This window comes from Gambusia affinis, linkage group LG10 (assembly GCF_019740435.1).
Source record: "Gambusia affinis linkage group LG10, SWU_Gaff_1.0, whole genome shotgun sequence".
NCBI lineage: Eukaryota > Metazoa > Chordata > Actinopteri > Cyprinodontiformes > Poeciliidae > Gambusia > Gambusia affinis.
Genome location: NC_057877.1, coordinates 20,996,563 through 21,012,063, shown reverse-complemented (window position 1 = coordinate 21,012,063; position 15,501 = coordinate 20,996,563). Strand labels below are relative to the sequence as shown.

The 15,501-nt window shown below is 36.6% G+C and overlaps 1 protein-coding gene across 1 annotated transcript in view; it reads left to right on the top strand.

The window, feature by feature from the left end:
- The window catches only part of LOC122837990 (carboxyl-terminal PDZ ligand of neuronal nitric oxide synthase protein-like), a 147,013-nt gene that overhangs the window by 85,692 nt on the left and 45,820 nt on the right, over nucleotides 1-15,501 (top strand). Inside the window, exon 7 of the mRNA XM_044128239.1 lies at nucleotides 4,974-5,146. Within this exon, the coding sequence (XP_043984174.1) occupies nucleotides 4,974-5,146 (173 nt within the window). The remainder of the gene's footprint in view (nucleotides 1-4,973; nucleotides 5,147-15,501) is intronic.

Genomic DNA, 15,501 nt, shown 5'->3' with positions numbered 1-15,501 from the left:
CTCAGTCTGACCACTTGATTCATAAAAAAACAAACACAATCAAAATTAAATGCTCCTTTTCACATTTTTGTACTTTCGTTTTTTCATAAAATTAGTTTTTTAATTTTTGTTTAAAAAACAGGAAAACTAGTGTTTTTGAGTTGTTGTTTTTTTTGTTTGTTTGTTTCAAACAAAAAAACTGAATATACATGGACCCATTTGCTTGCAATACTATTAATTCTCTACGCAATTCAGATTTTCTTTCTAAACTCCACACCCACTTTTTGATTTATTTCCAGAGTAAAATCTGAAATCAGACTTACTTTTATGCTGCAGTTGCATAAAATAATTCAAGATACAGAGGTGCAGTGTATTTCTATTTTTTTCAGCGTATGAGTAATATTTCAGAGGGTCTGCTTTTTGAATTAGCTTTCTGAAGATGTTGAAACAAGCCTACCTGCACTAGTCAGCTCAGTCTGGATAAACAGAGATTGGTTTTGAAGGAAGAGTTGAACTAATCACTTGTCTGGGGGGGAATAGTTCAATCATTTTTTTGTCTTTGAAACAATTCAAATTTCAAAATCTTTCACAGTTTTCAATGCAGTTTCCTAAGTCTACACCACAAAAACTTTTTCAGTAGACATTTAATTACATGGAAGTCTGTGGGTATTTACCCTGGAGACCATGTTAGTCTGCTCTACCTTGACGTCTAATGATTCCAAAGACTCACACTTCCCCACTTTCTTTTTAAGGCTCTAGTTCTAGTCGGTTTTCTTGTCTGGTCTTGACTTGCAAAAAACAATGTTAATAATGCTTTTAATATATTAACCAACAATTATTGTACTCTAGGAACGTCTCTGTAATGTGAATATTATATTAACTGATATTGTAATGATGATGAGGAGGATAATGATAATGTCATATCCATGATATTATGCAGCCACTATATGATTGCATTGTGTTTGAATGAACTGAACTGACTGATTTTAAATAAATTTAGACTAAATTTGTATAGCAAAAAATGGATTGGATGCACTTATCTTTAAAGTTGATGAGATGAAATTAGTAGTAAATGTGTGCTGGAAAAGTAATCTGATTTTAGTTAATTAAATTATCGTGACTGATTTTAGCACATTGCTATTTGCTTAAAGGCAGGAATCAGTAACTCGTTATTTTCCAGTGTATTCTTCATCTCCACAGCTAAGCAGGTTTGCCATTCCAGCCTGCCTCTGGGTGGTCATATGGCATATTTTTTTATGTCTTAGTCGCTGAAAAGAAATTATTTTTTGTTTGGCCAGATATGACTCAGTGCTTTACCCCCATGTTGCTTTCAGCCTAGAGAAAACAATATGCGTTATAATCTGGATCCAAATGCTTTGATTTGTTGGTTCTTATGCAGTGCCACCTGTCTTTTTGAAAATTTTACTGAAGTATAAAGTACAAAAGTAACCTGCACCTTTCCTTATTCTGTTTTTCCTGATATTCTTGCTTTGAAATCAACTATTAAACTGATTTTACAAAACAGGTCATTATTTGCTCACAGAAACCCTCAGATGCTGACATGGAAGTATCTAAACATGACATGCAGAGGGGGGTAACACAGGGTTCAATGTTACAAATAATTTTACTCAGAGGGAAGCTACTGTACAATAACACTGGTGGGCTGAGTTCTCCTTATCTGCTGCTGACTTCCTGGGCATGATGGGCTTCCCTGGAACCCTGCGGCATGTGGCTCTGAATAAGTTCTGAGAGAACGGACATGGAGATTTAGCCAAAGAAAAAGTCCACAAACTCTTTAACTGCAGCCGTTCCAGTTATTATAGAGCAGAGTCCCAATGTGTTATCTTCAGAACCCCAAACCCGCCAGAGGGAAGCTCATATTTCACATGCTGATGAGCCCAGAGATCACCCGCTCATTTTGATTGTACATCCACACAGATGTAAGAGGACCCCACATGCATACAGAGAGAATACTTTTACATATGCTCTCTCTCACACTGGCTGACTGGGTGCATGAAATAGCACAAGAGCCATCGTGCACAGCCAATGAGCTTATCTGGAGAACTAATTATCTCAGCAATAAAAGGAGAGGGGATAGAAAAGTGGAAGATGGCGGATCAGAGAATTTTAAAAAGGGGATGGAGCAGAAGAGGAAGAAGAAATGCATTTTACAAGGAACTGGGCATGAGTAAAAGGAGAAGAAATGAAAAAGTTGATTAAAGAGAAGAGGGGATGAAAAACTGGGTTGAGCAGCAGGGAGCAGTGGAGAAAGTAGATTAAATTTCATTGTCAGAGGAAGCATTCGAGAACAATAGCACAGACAGAATCCAGACTAACAATACAATCTTATTTAACTTTTCAAAGAAAAGAACACAAAATTGGAAATGCTGAACATTGGCATCAGTTTTAATAAAAATTGATATATTTTTGTAATACTTGACATTGTAATTTTTGCTTTGAGAATAAGATATTTAATTAAAGTCTTAAAACTCAATTATGAGAATAAAGAAAGACAGTATTAAGCTCTAAGACAGGAATGTGATATTACACCCCACTTAAGTAGTTCTAAGCCAAAAGTAATTTTGTAGTGTTAACTTTTTTTCTTTATTACTGTACACTCCTTTCTTTCTTTTCCACTAAGGCATTCTCATTTCTTAACTTGTTCTGGTACTAGATTCTGTTCTTAGCTGGTTGTTTTAAAGAACAAGTTTGGTTTTCTCCAACTAGAGAGCCAGCATAGTGGCATGTCTTTACAGCACTATAAATAATATGTGTGACTTTCCATCTACTCCTAATTATTTAATCCTAAAATAAATTGTTCCTAAATCCTTCAGAGAATCAAAGTGTTTATAAGTCTATGTCATATCTAAAGTCCCAACTACGCTGCGGAAAGAAAGCTACAGTACTCTAGATAAATATTTAAAAATATATTTGCATTTATGTAAATTGCCTTTCCTTTCGCACATGACCATCTTCAGCTTTCAATTGAATTCTGATAGAAAAAGTTTCAGGACAATGTGGGGCAGTTGTAAGGAAAGTGCACAAAATTGCCTACAATATTGTTCAATTTCATGCAATTCAGTTACAGATAACAAATGTTGCTTCTAACAACTGTAAAAGACAAACAAGTCCAATTCATATGCATAAATATATATTGTCAGTTCAATGCAATAATATGGACAGATTCTAAGTCAAATACATATATTCTGATTTGGTCATAGTTATCAGACAAAGGAGTCAAATTCAGTTCATTGGTTGAAGTTTTGACTTTGCAGCAATTCCTCCTCCCGAGCATTTATGTTGGGCCAGTGGACAGTGGAAAGTCAAATAACAATTCTGTGTTAGTTTATAAAGAATCAACACTCGTATATGTATTAACTTTTCGTCAGTGAGCTTTAAATAAATTACTATTTCTCCCAATAATACCTAAAATAAGTCCTTCTGTCAATGTAATGAATGTGTTTGGGAACTAGAGGCAAAATTGAGCTGGGAAATTCAGACAACAGCAGGCAGTCATGTCAGTAACAGATAGCACAGAGGCAGGCAGCAGAGCGCAACACTGATAGCAGGGTTGATGAAAAAAGAGTGGGGGTCGGGGTGAGGTAATGGAGAAAGAGAAGAGACTAGCTGGGAGCAGGTTATCAAGAATGAAATGATTTTGAGGGAAGTCTGTAGCTTCTTGTCAAATTGTTGGAAATTAGGTTTAAGTAGAGGGAGAGGACAGAAGTGGTCATTTTAAAAAGGAAATAGGGGAACAGTGGGGAAGGAGGAGGGTGAAAACAGTGGATGTTATTGCAGCTGGGAGAGAGACATAAAAGTGGATTGGAGAGGTAAACACAAACTCCACTACATAATCAAGTTTTAGTTATTTAAAAAAATAAATTTAAACTTAAACTTTATTTGCCTGGGTTATTGAAAAGAAGGAAACTAAATGAATCAGAAATTTCTGAAAACAGTGTTTTTGCTGATAAAGCCACTTCCCACTCTAATTCACCCACTTTTTTACTTTGATGAAACTGTGTGAGAGTAAAAAGAAAAATGTCAGTGTGCCATGACCGAGCCACCTAGAAAGGTGTTAGCTGAAGTTAGGGTCAGGAACATCAAGCTGGGCTGATATCTATACTCTTGAGATGATCTCCATTATTGAAATTAAAATAATTTTTAGAAATCATTTATTTCAGTACATTTTGATATTTTATTTGTTACTAGAGTTAAATCATTAGTTTTCACTAACTAATGACACTATAAAATTAGTGTCATGGTCATTGAGGTTGTTTGTGTTTTTGTGTTTTATTGACTCATTCACAATATTTCCACTTCAACCATCGATAGTGAGGGTTGCTTTTATTTTAGGAGTCAGTAGTATAATGTTTTGAAATAATGGACTTAAGCTCAGTTTGAGAGAGAACTGCAAATCAAACAGCAAATAGACTGAAAAATAAATTAAAAGTTTAAGAAATTATTGGTTTTTATGGTTCCGTAAGATGAAACTTTAAAAGCACAAGGTGCTCATTTTAATTTTGGTGACATCACACCACACTGAACTTGACAAACTCTCCAATTTATTGATTCAAAGAAGACTATTGTACCACTGTGGAAAAGCTGCCTAAAACAGAATAACGTTTCCAGTACAAAGTACAATTCAGCCTCAGTCTTTGCAACTAGTCAAGGATCAAAAAATCTGAGTAGTATTCTCAGTTGAAAGGAGACATAAAGAATCTGGATTGTTGTCACTTAAAACATTGCTAATGAAGATTTACATTGATGTGGTGGGATAACTGTACACAGCATTTTCTAAGATACTCCAAGTCTGCAAAACATTTGTTAGACTCTTCACTTTCAGTATGTGTTTGTTCCAATATAAATAATTTTTCTTACTAGCATTTATGTGTGTCTACCCATGTGTGCGTGTGTTTACATGCTCATGCCTCCATGTGTGTCTGTAGGCGTGCGTGCTTATCCACCTGTATGTGTGTGTACTTTCCTCGGCCCAGCTCGGGAGGTAACAGGTGCAGAGAAGACTCCAGCGAGCGTCGCGGAGGAAACAGACATTGATGCCGAAGACGTGGTCCAGGTGCCGACGGCCGAGGACTTGAACCTCAACAGAGGAGTGACAGATCTCGATGCCACTGCCAAGACACCTGACTTAACCCAGTCAGAAAATAAGGTAAATCACACCTGCAGATGTTCAGTTGGGGATAATGTGCCTCAGGGCAGCTGCAATTGCCACAAAGTCACACTGTGTGTTTACATAGGGAGTCAGTTTTTTGATAAAAGGAAACTTAAAGTTGTAAAAGTTTTTGTTTTTGCTAAATTGATTATTTTTAAGCCTGTTTATATATGCTGCTTGTTTCTTTTGTGCCTTCAATCCTGTTCACATGGTTCTGTAGTATTTGATGTTTAAAAATTTGAATTCTTTGAGTAATCTTCCATATTAAGAAATGGTAGCTCACATATCCTTACACACCTAATTTAGGAGTCCTTGAAATGCTTATTCAGTACATACGCAACAGTCTCTTTACAACAACAGCAACACAGCTGCCCAGAAATCTGCTGCTAAAGTAAGTTCAGAGCTAAACTCTGACAGAACATCAATATTCAATCAGGTCAGGTATGCCTGGGTCTAAAGTGTACCAGTTCAAAGCCACTTTTTCATATTTTTTGTTACATTTTTATAAGACATGCAAAATCATTTTCTTTTTCACTCTTCCTTGTTTATCTAAAGACACTTGCTTAAAAAAAGATATAATTTTCTATAAATTAATCTAGACACGCAGATATTTTATGCATGTCTAGATTACAAGTACGTGCTGTTAGTTTTTCAGATACCACACATGATATTGAAAATGGCATAGTTTCAGAAGTTGAAACCTTGACAAAAAACATTATTTTTGCCAAGGTTTCAACCTTTATCTGCTGATATGTTATAAAGTTGAGGAAATTGAAAGAAGACTTATTCTTGTGGGCAAATAGCTCAAGCTCTGCCTCATCTGGCCATAAAGGTCTTCTTCAGAACTTGTCTGCCCTGCCCACATTGGCAGCTGCAAATTTTCATAGAGTTGGAAGGTCTGTATTTTTGGCAGATGGACTCTGGCAAGTTTTGTAAGGGGACAATTGAACTCTGTGACTTAAACTAACAAATAAATTTTCCCTCATTGCATTAAATAAGGGGTGTCCACAATTTAAACAGAAAATAAACATGTTTTTCAAAAGTATAAGGTTTTTTGCAAGAAAACAGTGTTACCAAAAAAAAATTATTGACAGAATGCTAAGTTATTTGCTTATCATACTAGGATCTAAGGTTAACTGGTTTTACAATTGATATATCCGATTATCATTAGATACATTTTACAAAAGCCCTAACCACAACCAAAATTTTAGGCAATGATTGAAAGCCAAGAAAATATTCACCACAAATAAACTCAGCAAGGTCTGCAATAAAAAGGGGTTAAAAAGTCCACCCAGAATTATGTCACAAATCTGTTCATGTTTACACAAAGTATGGATTTGAGAGACAACCTTCAAATATTAGTCTGGGTGTGTGTCACAGCTGCAGGCATCAGTTTTAATGAGGCTTTTCAGCCTTACATCACCAAATGCAATGCAAAGATTATGATGCAGTGGTGTAAAGCATCACTGCACTTGAGAGCCTTGAAAGCATTTTTTCTAGAGTGATGAATCATGTCTCACTGCCTGACAATTCTTGATTTAGCTGTTGGCAGGATAACAGGATTTCATGACAGCATTTTGTCAAGTTAAAACTTTGGTGCAGAGGGGATGTAGCTCAGGAATCTGGCTAAGTCCTGCAACTGCAGAAAGAGTAAACTTGTAAATGTATCGTTCTGAACTCCGTGGAAACAGTCAGGGGATGAGCACTCCTTGTTACATTATGAATGCAAATGAGAGCAAGGTCCATAAAGATATGAATGACCGATTTTTAGTGTAGAAAAACCTGACTTGCCTGGACAGAGTCCTGAATTCAGCTTGATAGAACATGTTTGGAATAAATTAGAATAGAGAATGTGAGCCAAGCCATTTTGTCCATCCTTGCAAATCCACTTTTAGAAGAAATAATCAACATTTACAATAATGTCAGTCCTAAACATTGGGAGATGCTTTCCCAGAAGAATTTAAGCTAAAAATCTCCAAAGGGTCGACCAGCATCATAGCAAACCCCATGCATTAACATTTGGATGTAACCCAAGCTCATATGTGAATAAAAATGAAAGAATACTTCTGACAATATTGTACATTTCTGAAAACCCAGTAGAAAGCAGCATTTACACCAACAGGAGAAACCCATAAGTGAGTTTCGAAGAAGACACAGCCCATTACTTCTCAGCAGCACAGCAACCCACTTTAAGTATTTTGGATGAGCAGTTTTTATGAAATAGGAAAGGAACTTAATCTGCAGATTCCTACATTGATTGGTGATAAGATGCTACGTGTCTGTAATAAACCACAGTTTAATCCAGTTAAAGCCTAGTCTGTGTTTGTGTGTGGCACGTCTGCAGAAATAGCTCTCACTTTTCAGCGGCTATCTGCAGTGTGTTGGCATCCAAGCCAAGAAAAGTAATTCAGTGTGTGTGTTTGTGTTTGTGTGGCCATGTGGTATAAGAGATTTGATACAGCTCTGTTAGACTGTCTTCTTCAGACCTTTGGGAGTTCTTCACAAGCATCTATTTAAAACTAGGAAAATGTGTTGTGCACTGTTGAGTGGTTTATAACACAACTGTGTGGTTCAGTTGGCAAAGGAGCATAGTAACTTTTGTTTACTTGGTTTGTTTACTACTGTAGTTTAGCAGTAGGAATTTGTGTTTTTAATCAAGGCGGGAGTGGGAGAACAGCAATGTGTGATGAATATATTATGCTACTCTATGCCTTGAGAATTTTGCATCAATTCACTATAGAGAGGACTGCCTGTGCTTCATTTGTTTTCCTGATTTTAGCTGGAAAAAAATATACATTTGGAAAATTGGTGTTTGTGTCGTTGCAGGTTTTCATAGATCTTGATTAAAAATTTTTATTTGAACTTTAAATCATTAAAAATATATTGACAAAAATACAAATATACAAATAAGAAAAGTGGTTTTGCAGGCTGAGCATGTTAATTTCATGACCTAATTCAGGGGTGTCAAACTCCAGTCCTCAAGGGTCGGTGTCCTGCAAGTTTTAGATGTGCCTCTGCTGAATAGAATAGAATAATTAGGTCATTATCAAAGCTCTGGAGAACTGATTTACACAAGGAGGAGGTGATTAAGCTATTCATTCCAGTGTTTTGTACCTGTGGCACATCTAAATGCTGCAGGACTCTGGCCCTTGAGGACTGGAGTTTGACACCTGTGACCTAATTGATCAGATGACCACCTTTCAGCTACACACGATAGTCAGACTAAAATGGAATGGTTTAAATAAAAATATTAGAATTAGCAAGCCAAAGCTCATACCTAACCCCAGTTGAGAATTGCTGGCAACAGTTGAAAATTGGGCTTTTCAGAACTTTTCATGCACAGTGACTGTGTTTAAGGTCATTTGCAAAGGAGTGGCAAAACTGTCAGCCTCCGGATGTTCTTAAAGTGCTATATACTTAAAGTATAATAATGTATTGATTCAGGGGAGTTGTTAAGTTTTAAGTCAGGTTATTTTTATTCCACTTCATGCTATGCACTACTTGATATGGCAAGTAGTCCATTAATATTCTCTGGAGAATATTAGCAAATAACAAGAAAATGTTCATATCAGGTGATATGAATACTTGTATGTACAACTGTACATACAAGTATGCTTTTTTCCCCTAAATGGAAGGGTTTCAAAAGAAAGAATCTGAACCTATTTTGAATCCCAACTCACTCTGAACACGAATCTCTTCAGCTGTTCATCAACCTCTGATAATAACTCTACTGTTATGAGAATTTTTCCTTACAGCTCTTGATTAAAAGCAACGTGCCGTGAAATCTCTAAAATGAGCCCTCTGCACTGACCTCTACTCTCGGGTCACCACTGGAGTCGTGTCGGTATGTGATGCTTTGTCTTGTTGCTGTACATGCACCATATGTAGGGTTTCAGATATTTTTCTTTAATACATTGTCACCTTGACAGATTAAGTAGAAATAAGCCAGGGCAAGTGGAGAAATGTATCTGTGAATAAGATGTCCGCTTGCACGTAGGCTGTGCCTTTGCATTAGCAGCCATTTGTATGCATTTTCAGCTGTGAGGAGAGGGATTCGATTCACTGCAGGGGCTCTGTTGAAGCTCATGAAAGGGAAAGCAGCCTGCGAGTGTTAAAGTTCATTCTCTTCCTGTCAGCTCCCATTAGACTGACAAATCCCTCAGCGGCCCACGTTCAAACAGTCCCAGGGGACTTAGAGAGCGCACATCAATCCTACCTTTCACGTCCTGTCCATATATTGAGTCAAGGTGTTTTTATTTTTCCGATGTGATTACCTTTGGGATCAGGAACAGTATTACTTCAAGACAAATTGGAATGCCAAAAGTCAAAGATTAGAGATAAGTGTAGTTTACACATTACAACAGCCTGAACCTTTTATTCTGGCAAGAGACACATGCTTATTGATTACTTCAATAAATGAGACACTCACCAAGTGTGCAGATACAAAAAGCAGCACATTACACAAATGTTAATTTGTGTATTTAACACAAATTAACTTCAAAAATAGTTTTTTGAAGCAGAAATTATTTTTGTAATCCCTGACATGTTACCAACAAAATAAAACAGAATAATCGTTTCTGGTCAAATCCCACATTGCCACTAATCTCCTTGACTGTACCATAATTCTCCACCTTACAATTTAAAACCCAACTACTGAATGTCCACATTTTGGGGGGATTAAGGTAAGGGTCAAGTAGGTCAAATATTAATGTTATTCTCACTTCAAAAACATACCTGGAGTATTTCTTTGATTCTTCCTTTAATGCTTGAGGAATCGGTTAATCTCCTGTGGCAGCCATTCAGCTGTGCAAAATGCTTAGTAAGTTTCAGAGCTTCTGCCTCAGAGGCCACCTCTCCACCTGTGACTCCCCCATTTCACTCCTTCAGAGTAGCTGGAAGCGATTAGCTAAAAACATCTATTAAAGGGTTAATAGATGAGCAATGATTTTGTGAAGGCCTAGTGTTGGGAAAAGCAGGACTTTTTTACAGAGGCCCAATTTCAAGGCATTAGATTAGGAAGTCAAATTTCTTGTTAGTCACATTTGACATAACTGAAGGTAACATTATTACTTGATTGTACTATAAAAGGATTTTATGTGGCTGGAAAACATAAAACTCCCCCTTTTAATTGAAAATCACTCACAATTGATATGCATTTGGTCTATCAAGAGAGTGTCCTGCTTTTAAGGTGAATACTGTTACCTCTGCCATGTCGTCTTACAAATAAGGGCCAAGTGGTCACTCAGGATCTTAGGATACCTTTAGGGAATAGCAATGGATCTCAAGTGAAACGGTTGTTTGCCTTCAGTGTGACTGAGAAAACAGAAGGCAAGTGTTCTTGCATTTAAAGTGAGGTTGTACAACAAAAGGCTTTGCAAGGTTTTGCCTCTGGCCCATTTTAAGCTTTTGCCAGGCAGGTGTAAGCTCTCTGATCTATGAGAGTAGTGCTACAGGCTGGCAGCCCTCGACTCACAGCACCCTTTCCTCGTCTTTTCCTCCCATCCCATCATTAGTGTGCCTTGATGGATTTAGACCTACCATCAGCAGGATTAATGAACAAGATTTACCCTGCAAAGGCTCGTAAACCTCTGTCAACATTTGATTTGACCAGTTTTAATACTTGTTGGGAAGTCAGAGGTTTTAAGTGATTGTACAGATAGTACAGATTAATGTAACCACTTTAAATTAATGTAGTCATCTTGGTGGTGTGGTGTACATTGCTGAAAAATGCAAATTTGCTGGCTTTGGCATCTTTTTGAATAGACAGAGGCCAGGTACTATGGCCTGGGGCACACCCAGGTTACACTGTAAAGATTATGCTTAAGGGGAGGTTTGGAAATGTCTCAATGTCCCTGTAATTGACTGGAGGAGTTGGCTGAAAGGATAGATATGTGAAATTCTCAGGTTGCATGGATTGAACAGGCAAGGAAACAGATTGTGCGTGTTTTAGCTTTGAAATACATTTTTAGAAAAAAGCTATATCAAAAGTCTTATAACGGCATGTTATTAAAGCTATGGCATGTTATGTTTTCTGCGTCTACGTAAATTAGAACAGACACGTTTATAACTACATGCAAATGTGCAGTTCAGTAAAAGATTTAGTAATCTACTACTGGTCTGATTAATGATCGGCCAGCACTAACAACTGAGAAGGAAAATAACCACTTCTGTTCGTATTAGTGAGGCTAACAACTTTTATGTCTTCACCCACTGAATTAGATAAGTTCTTTTTCTGGGATGACATGTAATAACATTGTATCAACCATACAATATGAGATTATATGCAGCTTACAATTGTGTGTAAGCAACATGCATTAAATAAGGGGTGTCCAAGTCAAGACCTTGACATTTACTATCCTGCAACTTTTGGATAAATCCCTACTTCTACACACCTAACTCTAACTTTAATATGCCTCGGCAGAACTAAAAGATGCTTATATGCCATTTGATTCAGGTGTGTTGGAGAAGGGATGCATCTAAAAGTTGCAGGATTGTTGGACTGGACTAAAGGCCCTGCATTATGCATAATGTACCATAATCCAACATGATATCCAGCAAAAATGTTAAGTATAACACATACATACACAATATTTTTTGAAAGCTAATGACCTGACTGGGTTGCCTTTTACTAACAGACTTGCTGATTTTTAGCTTATTATTGCAAGAAACGTCACATTACAGATGGAAAAGATTATAAATTATAAAAGGAAAAAATCTCAGTCATTTTGACAATGATGTGCAAACCATTGTTTGCATTTCTGTTTGACGGACAGAAGTGTTTACTGATAAAGTCTCCCTCAGATCCTTTGCCCTTTTACTTCAGAGCAAAAGCTGCATTTACTCTGCATTCCTAAACTCAGAAAGATGTGTGCCCCCCACAAAAAAACTCTCCCTTCAGTCTTGTCAGACAAAGAATTATCTTTTCAATACTCAAGCAGCTAATAAAAAGAAGCCTTTCAGCTCCTTAGACTACAAACTCTGTGGGGCTTTATGAAACTGTCTTTTGAGCCTTTTTATTGCAGGCACCAGCACCCTAGGTACCCCTTTTAATTTGTAAACCATATTTCTAGGTGTGTGTATTTGAATGGATGTGCAGGTTTTGTTTGCAGACTTGTAAAGGTGTTATAAAACCAAAGACTGCCCACTCCCAAGGACTCACAAGGTCAGCTGACAAATACTCATCTATTGTACAAAGTTTTGCATTCCTCATCCTTGAGGGGTTTGTAGTCCATGAACACTTTATACAGGACCTAGAAATTTGCTCATATGCCAGTTTCATTTCATCCCAGTAAGGCTGACCTGGTTTAGCCTTTCCATTTATTGATGTTCTTAAGTAAAGTCTTAACAAAAGTTAAACAATGTTATCTCGTGAATTTTCAAGTGAAGACCATTAAGATACATGAAGAGTTTTTGTCCTTAACCCTTTATACTTCTGATTTGTAGCCAAAAGAGCAAACTGACACAGTGCGTGTCTGTTGGTTTTCATACAAGTATAGAGACACTTTGGTTTATCACAAACATACCTCATATGCTCACTGAGATTTTAAATTTCATTCAGCCTGGTCTGAATTGTTAATATGGCCAAATTGTCTTTATAATTGGCCTTTATTGTGTTATAAATTTTAGAACAATATTTTTATGCAAATGTATTAAATTGCATCCTTGATGTCAGAACACCTTATGCAACTTATAATTTAAATGTAAGTGCCATTTAAAAACTAGTGAGGTGTGTATTAGGCAGAAAGATGTTTCCTGTGAAGCTTTAAGGCTTGAGACTCTGCATTTTCAGAAAATGACCACCTGATGTTGATGCTGGTCTTCAGATTGAAATTGTAAATGAAACGAAAAACCTTTTTCTGAAAACTATCACTGCCCTCTGAGCTGCTTATTTTCATCAGCAGGAGATCATTCGTGGCAGTCACCTAGAGAGAGGAAAATTAGGCTTTGTTAAACCCGCAAACCTAAGAGGAGAATTGATATATTTGTATTTAGATTCAGCTGTAAAGCCTCTCTGAAATTCTATTCTGACTATATGCAAAATGAAGTGAAGACTGTGCTTTCTGATGAACCAGTCCCTAAAGTTGTCTGTTATAGTTCTTATCAAATACAATTTCTAAATGACTGTCAAGTCACTAAAATGAGTGTCTACAAAGATTAGATAAGCATCTCCAAACACATTCAGTTTTAGATGTTGCCATATATAAAATTTATTTAACGTGGTGTTGTTAGGGTCAAGAGCCAATGTAATTTTCTGATCCAAGGCAACACTTTCATCACAGAGATTATAGCGCCATCACTTGATGCACAACTTAAAGGCACAACAAGATATTTAAAATTCAAATTTGTGGTGAATTTTAAGTAAAGAGGAGGGAAGCAAGCAACTCCATGCATTTCACAATATCAGCTAGAATGTTGAATTTAAACTCTTAATTTGATTGAACAATTCATCTATTTAAGTTCTGAGGTAAGATACAATTTTTCTTTCAGATATTTTAGTTTTTCAGGTGTTCATATTATAAGGCACTCTAACAATGATTTAAAGGACTTTTGGAAGAGAAACAGTCCTGCAGAATCTCATCCTTCACCATAAGTAACACCTGCTTTATTGCTCTGACTCCAGATTTGGGGGAAAAAAAATAAAAAATTTCTAGTAACTATTTACTGACTAATGAAAACCAATATAGATCTTGACTTATTGGCAATATAGATCTGCCAATAAGTCAAGCCAAAACCTATTGGCTTGACTTTAACAAGGTATGGTATTTAACAGCACATTAGCAGATATAATATGACTGTTTAATAGAATGAAAACATATGCAGTACTTTAAATACAGAACTCTATATACAAACAAAGAAGAAAAAATGGAAGTGGAAACACAATGAGGGAATCAAAGTTAAATCAAACCTCAATAAGGAACATTTTTAATGTTTTATTTGTATTTCTATTCTATGTTTTATTTTATTATTTAGCTGCATCAAAAAATAGTTACTCTGAATTAAATGAATGTACTCTTATATCCACACGAAATCTTTGCTTCTCTTGCTGTTTTTGAAAGAATGAGAAATCTGGACCACTTATTTATTCTTGGAAACAAGAAATCTTAGGAAAGGTGTCAAATACACATTTTAACTCAAGAAAGATATTCAGTTTTGCTTTCCAGTGCATTAACTTTAATGGTTAATGGTGTGTTATAAAGTTACTGAAGGCAATATAGAGTGAAACTGTATGCTGTTTCTTAAGAGCCCTTGATAAAGTTGTAAATCTGTACCCAAGGCTGTCTTTCGTGAGAAAACCCAGAACCTGACAAGTTTCTCTTCTAGCCTGTGTTCCTGAGTGTGCGTGGGAAGAAGCAGGCTGTTTGACTGTCAGGGAGCAGCTAGTGTAATCGCGGCTGTGGGAGGAGGAATAACAACTTCCTTTAGGCCTCATCATCTGTCTTTATTTTCCTTTCCTTCTAACCCTTTTCTTATATAAGCAATCTAATAAAATGAATAAGGATTCCTGTGACCTGCAAATAGTGAGTCTCAGTATATGTAGTGCATGTCTAGGAATTGTATGCTAATAGCAGAATGGAAGACTTATGAAGAATTTTGGTGGTGTTCAGACTTTATTTAAATTCATTGCTCAGTTTGAAATTTGACTTGTATCTCTTCCCTGATTAGCTTTCACCTGGTAAACAACATTAAGAAATGCTCCAGAGGAATTTCATCGTTGATTCTCATTTCTAACAGCAAATGGAAAACTTGCTGTTTTATATTTGTTGTGTACAGACAACTTCTCTCTTCCTGCTTTTGGGTGTACATCACTGCTTGTCTTCATTTTTGTCCTTGTTGTTAAATATATATATTTTTCCATCCCATGATCAAAGGAAATGTCTAAATCAGGGGTCCCCAAAGTTGGTCCTCGAGGGCCAGCATCCTGCATGTTTTAGGTCTCTCCCTGGTTTAACGCACCTGGATCCAATGATGGCTCATTAGAAGGCTCAAGAAGAACATTGACCTGCTGAAAGGTTGTTGGTGCTACCAGGGAGAGAACTAAAGCATGCAGGATGCCGGCCCTCGAGGACCGACCTTGGGCACCCCTGGTCTAACTCATTGCTTCCAATAAACATTTTTTATGCATCACTAGTTTGATGCAGTTTCTGGAATAATTGCTATGTACTTTAGGAAGTTATAGTACTTGGCTCAAGAAAGTTTGATAATTACATACAAGGCAAAATATTTCAACTAGGGTTAATCAGTTTGGGAAAAAGTGCTGCTATGTTGGAGATTTTCTATTTTATAGTAGAATCGAGATTTACAATGATTGGTTATAAAATAACTTAGTAGTTTGTTCAGGGAAGTAGACAATT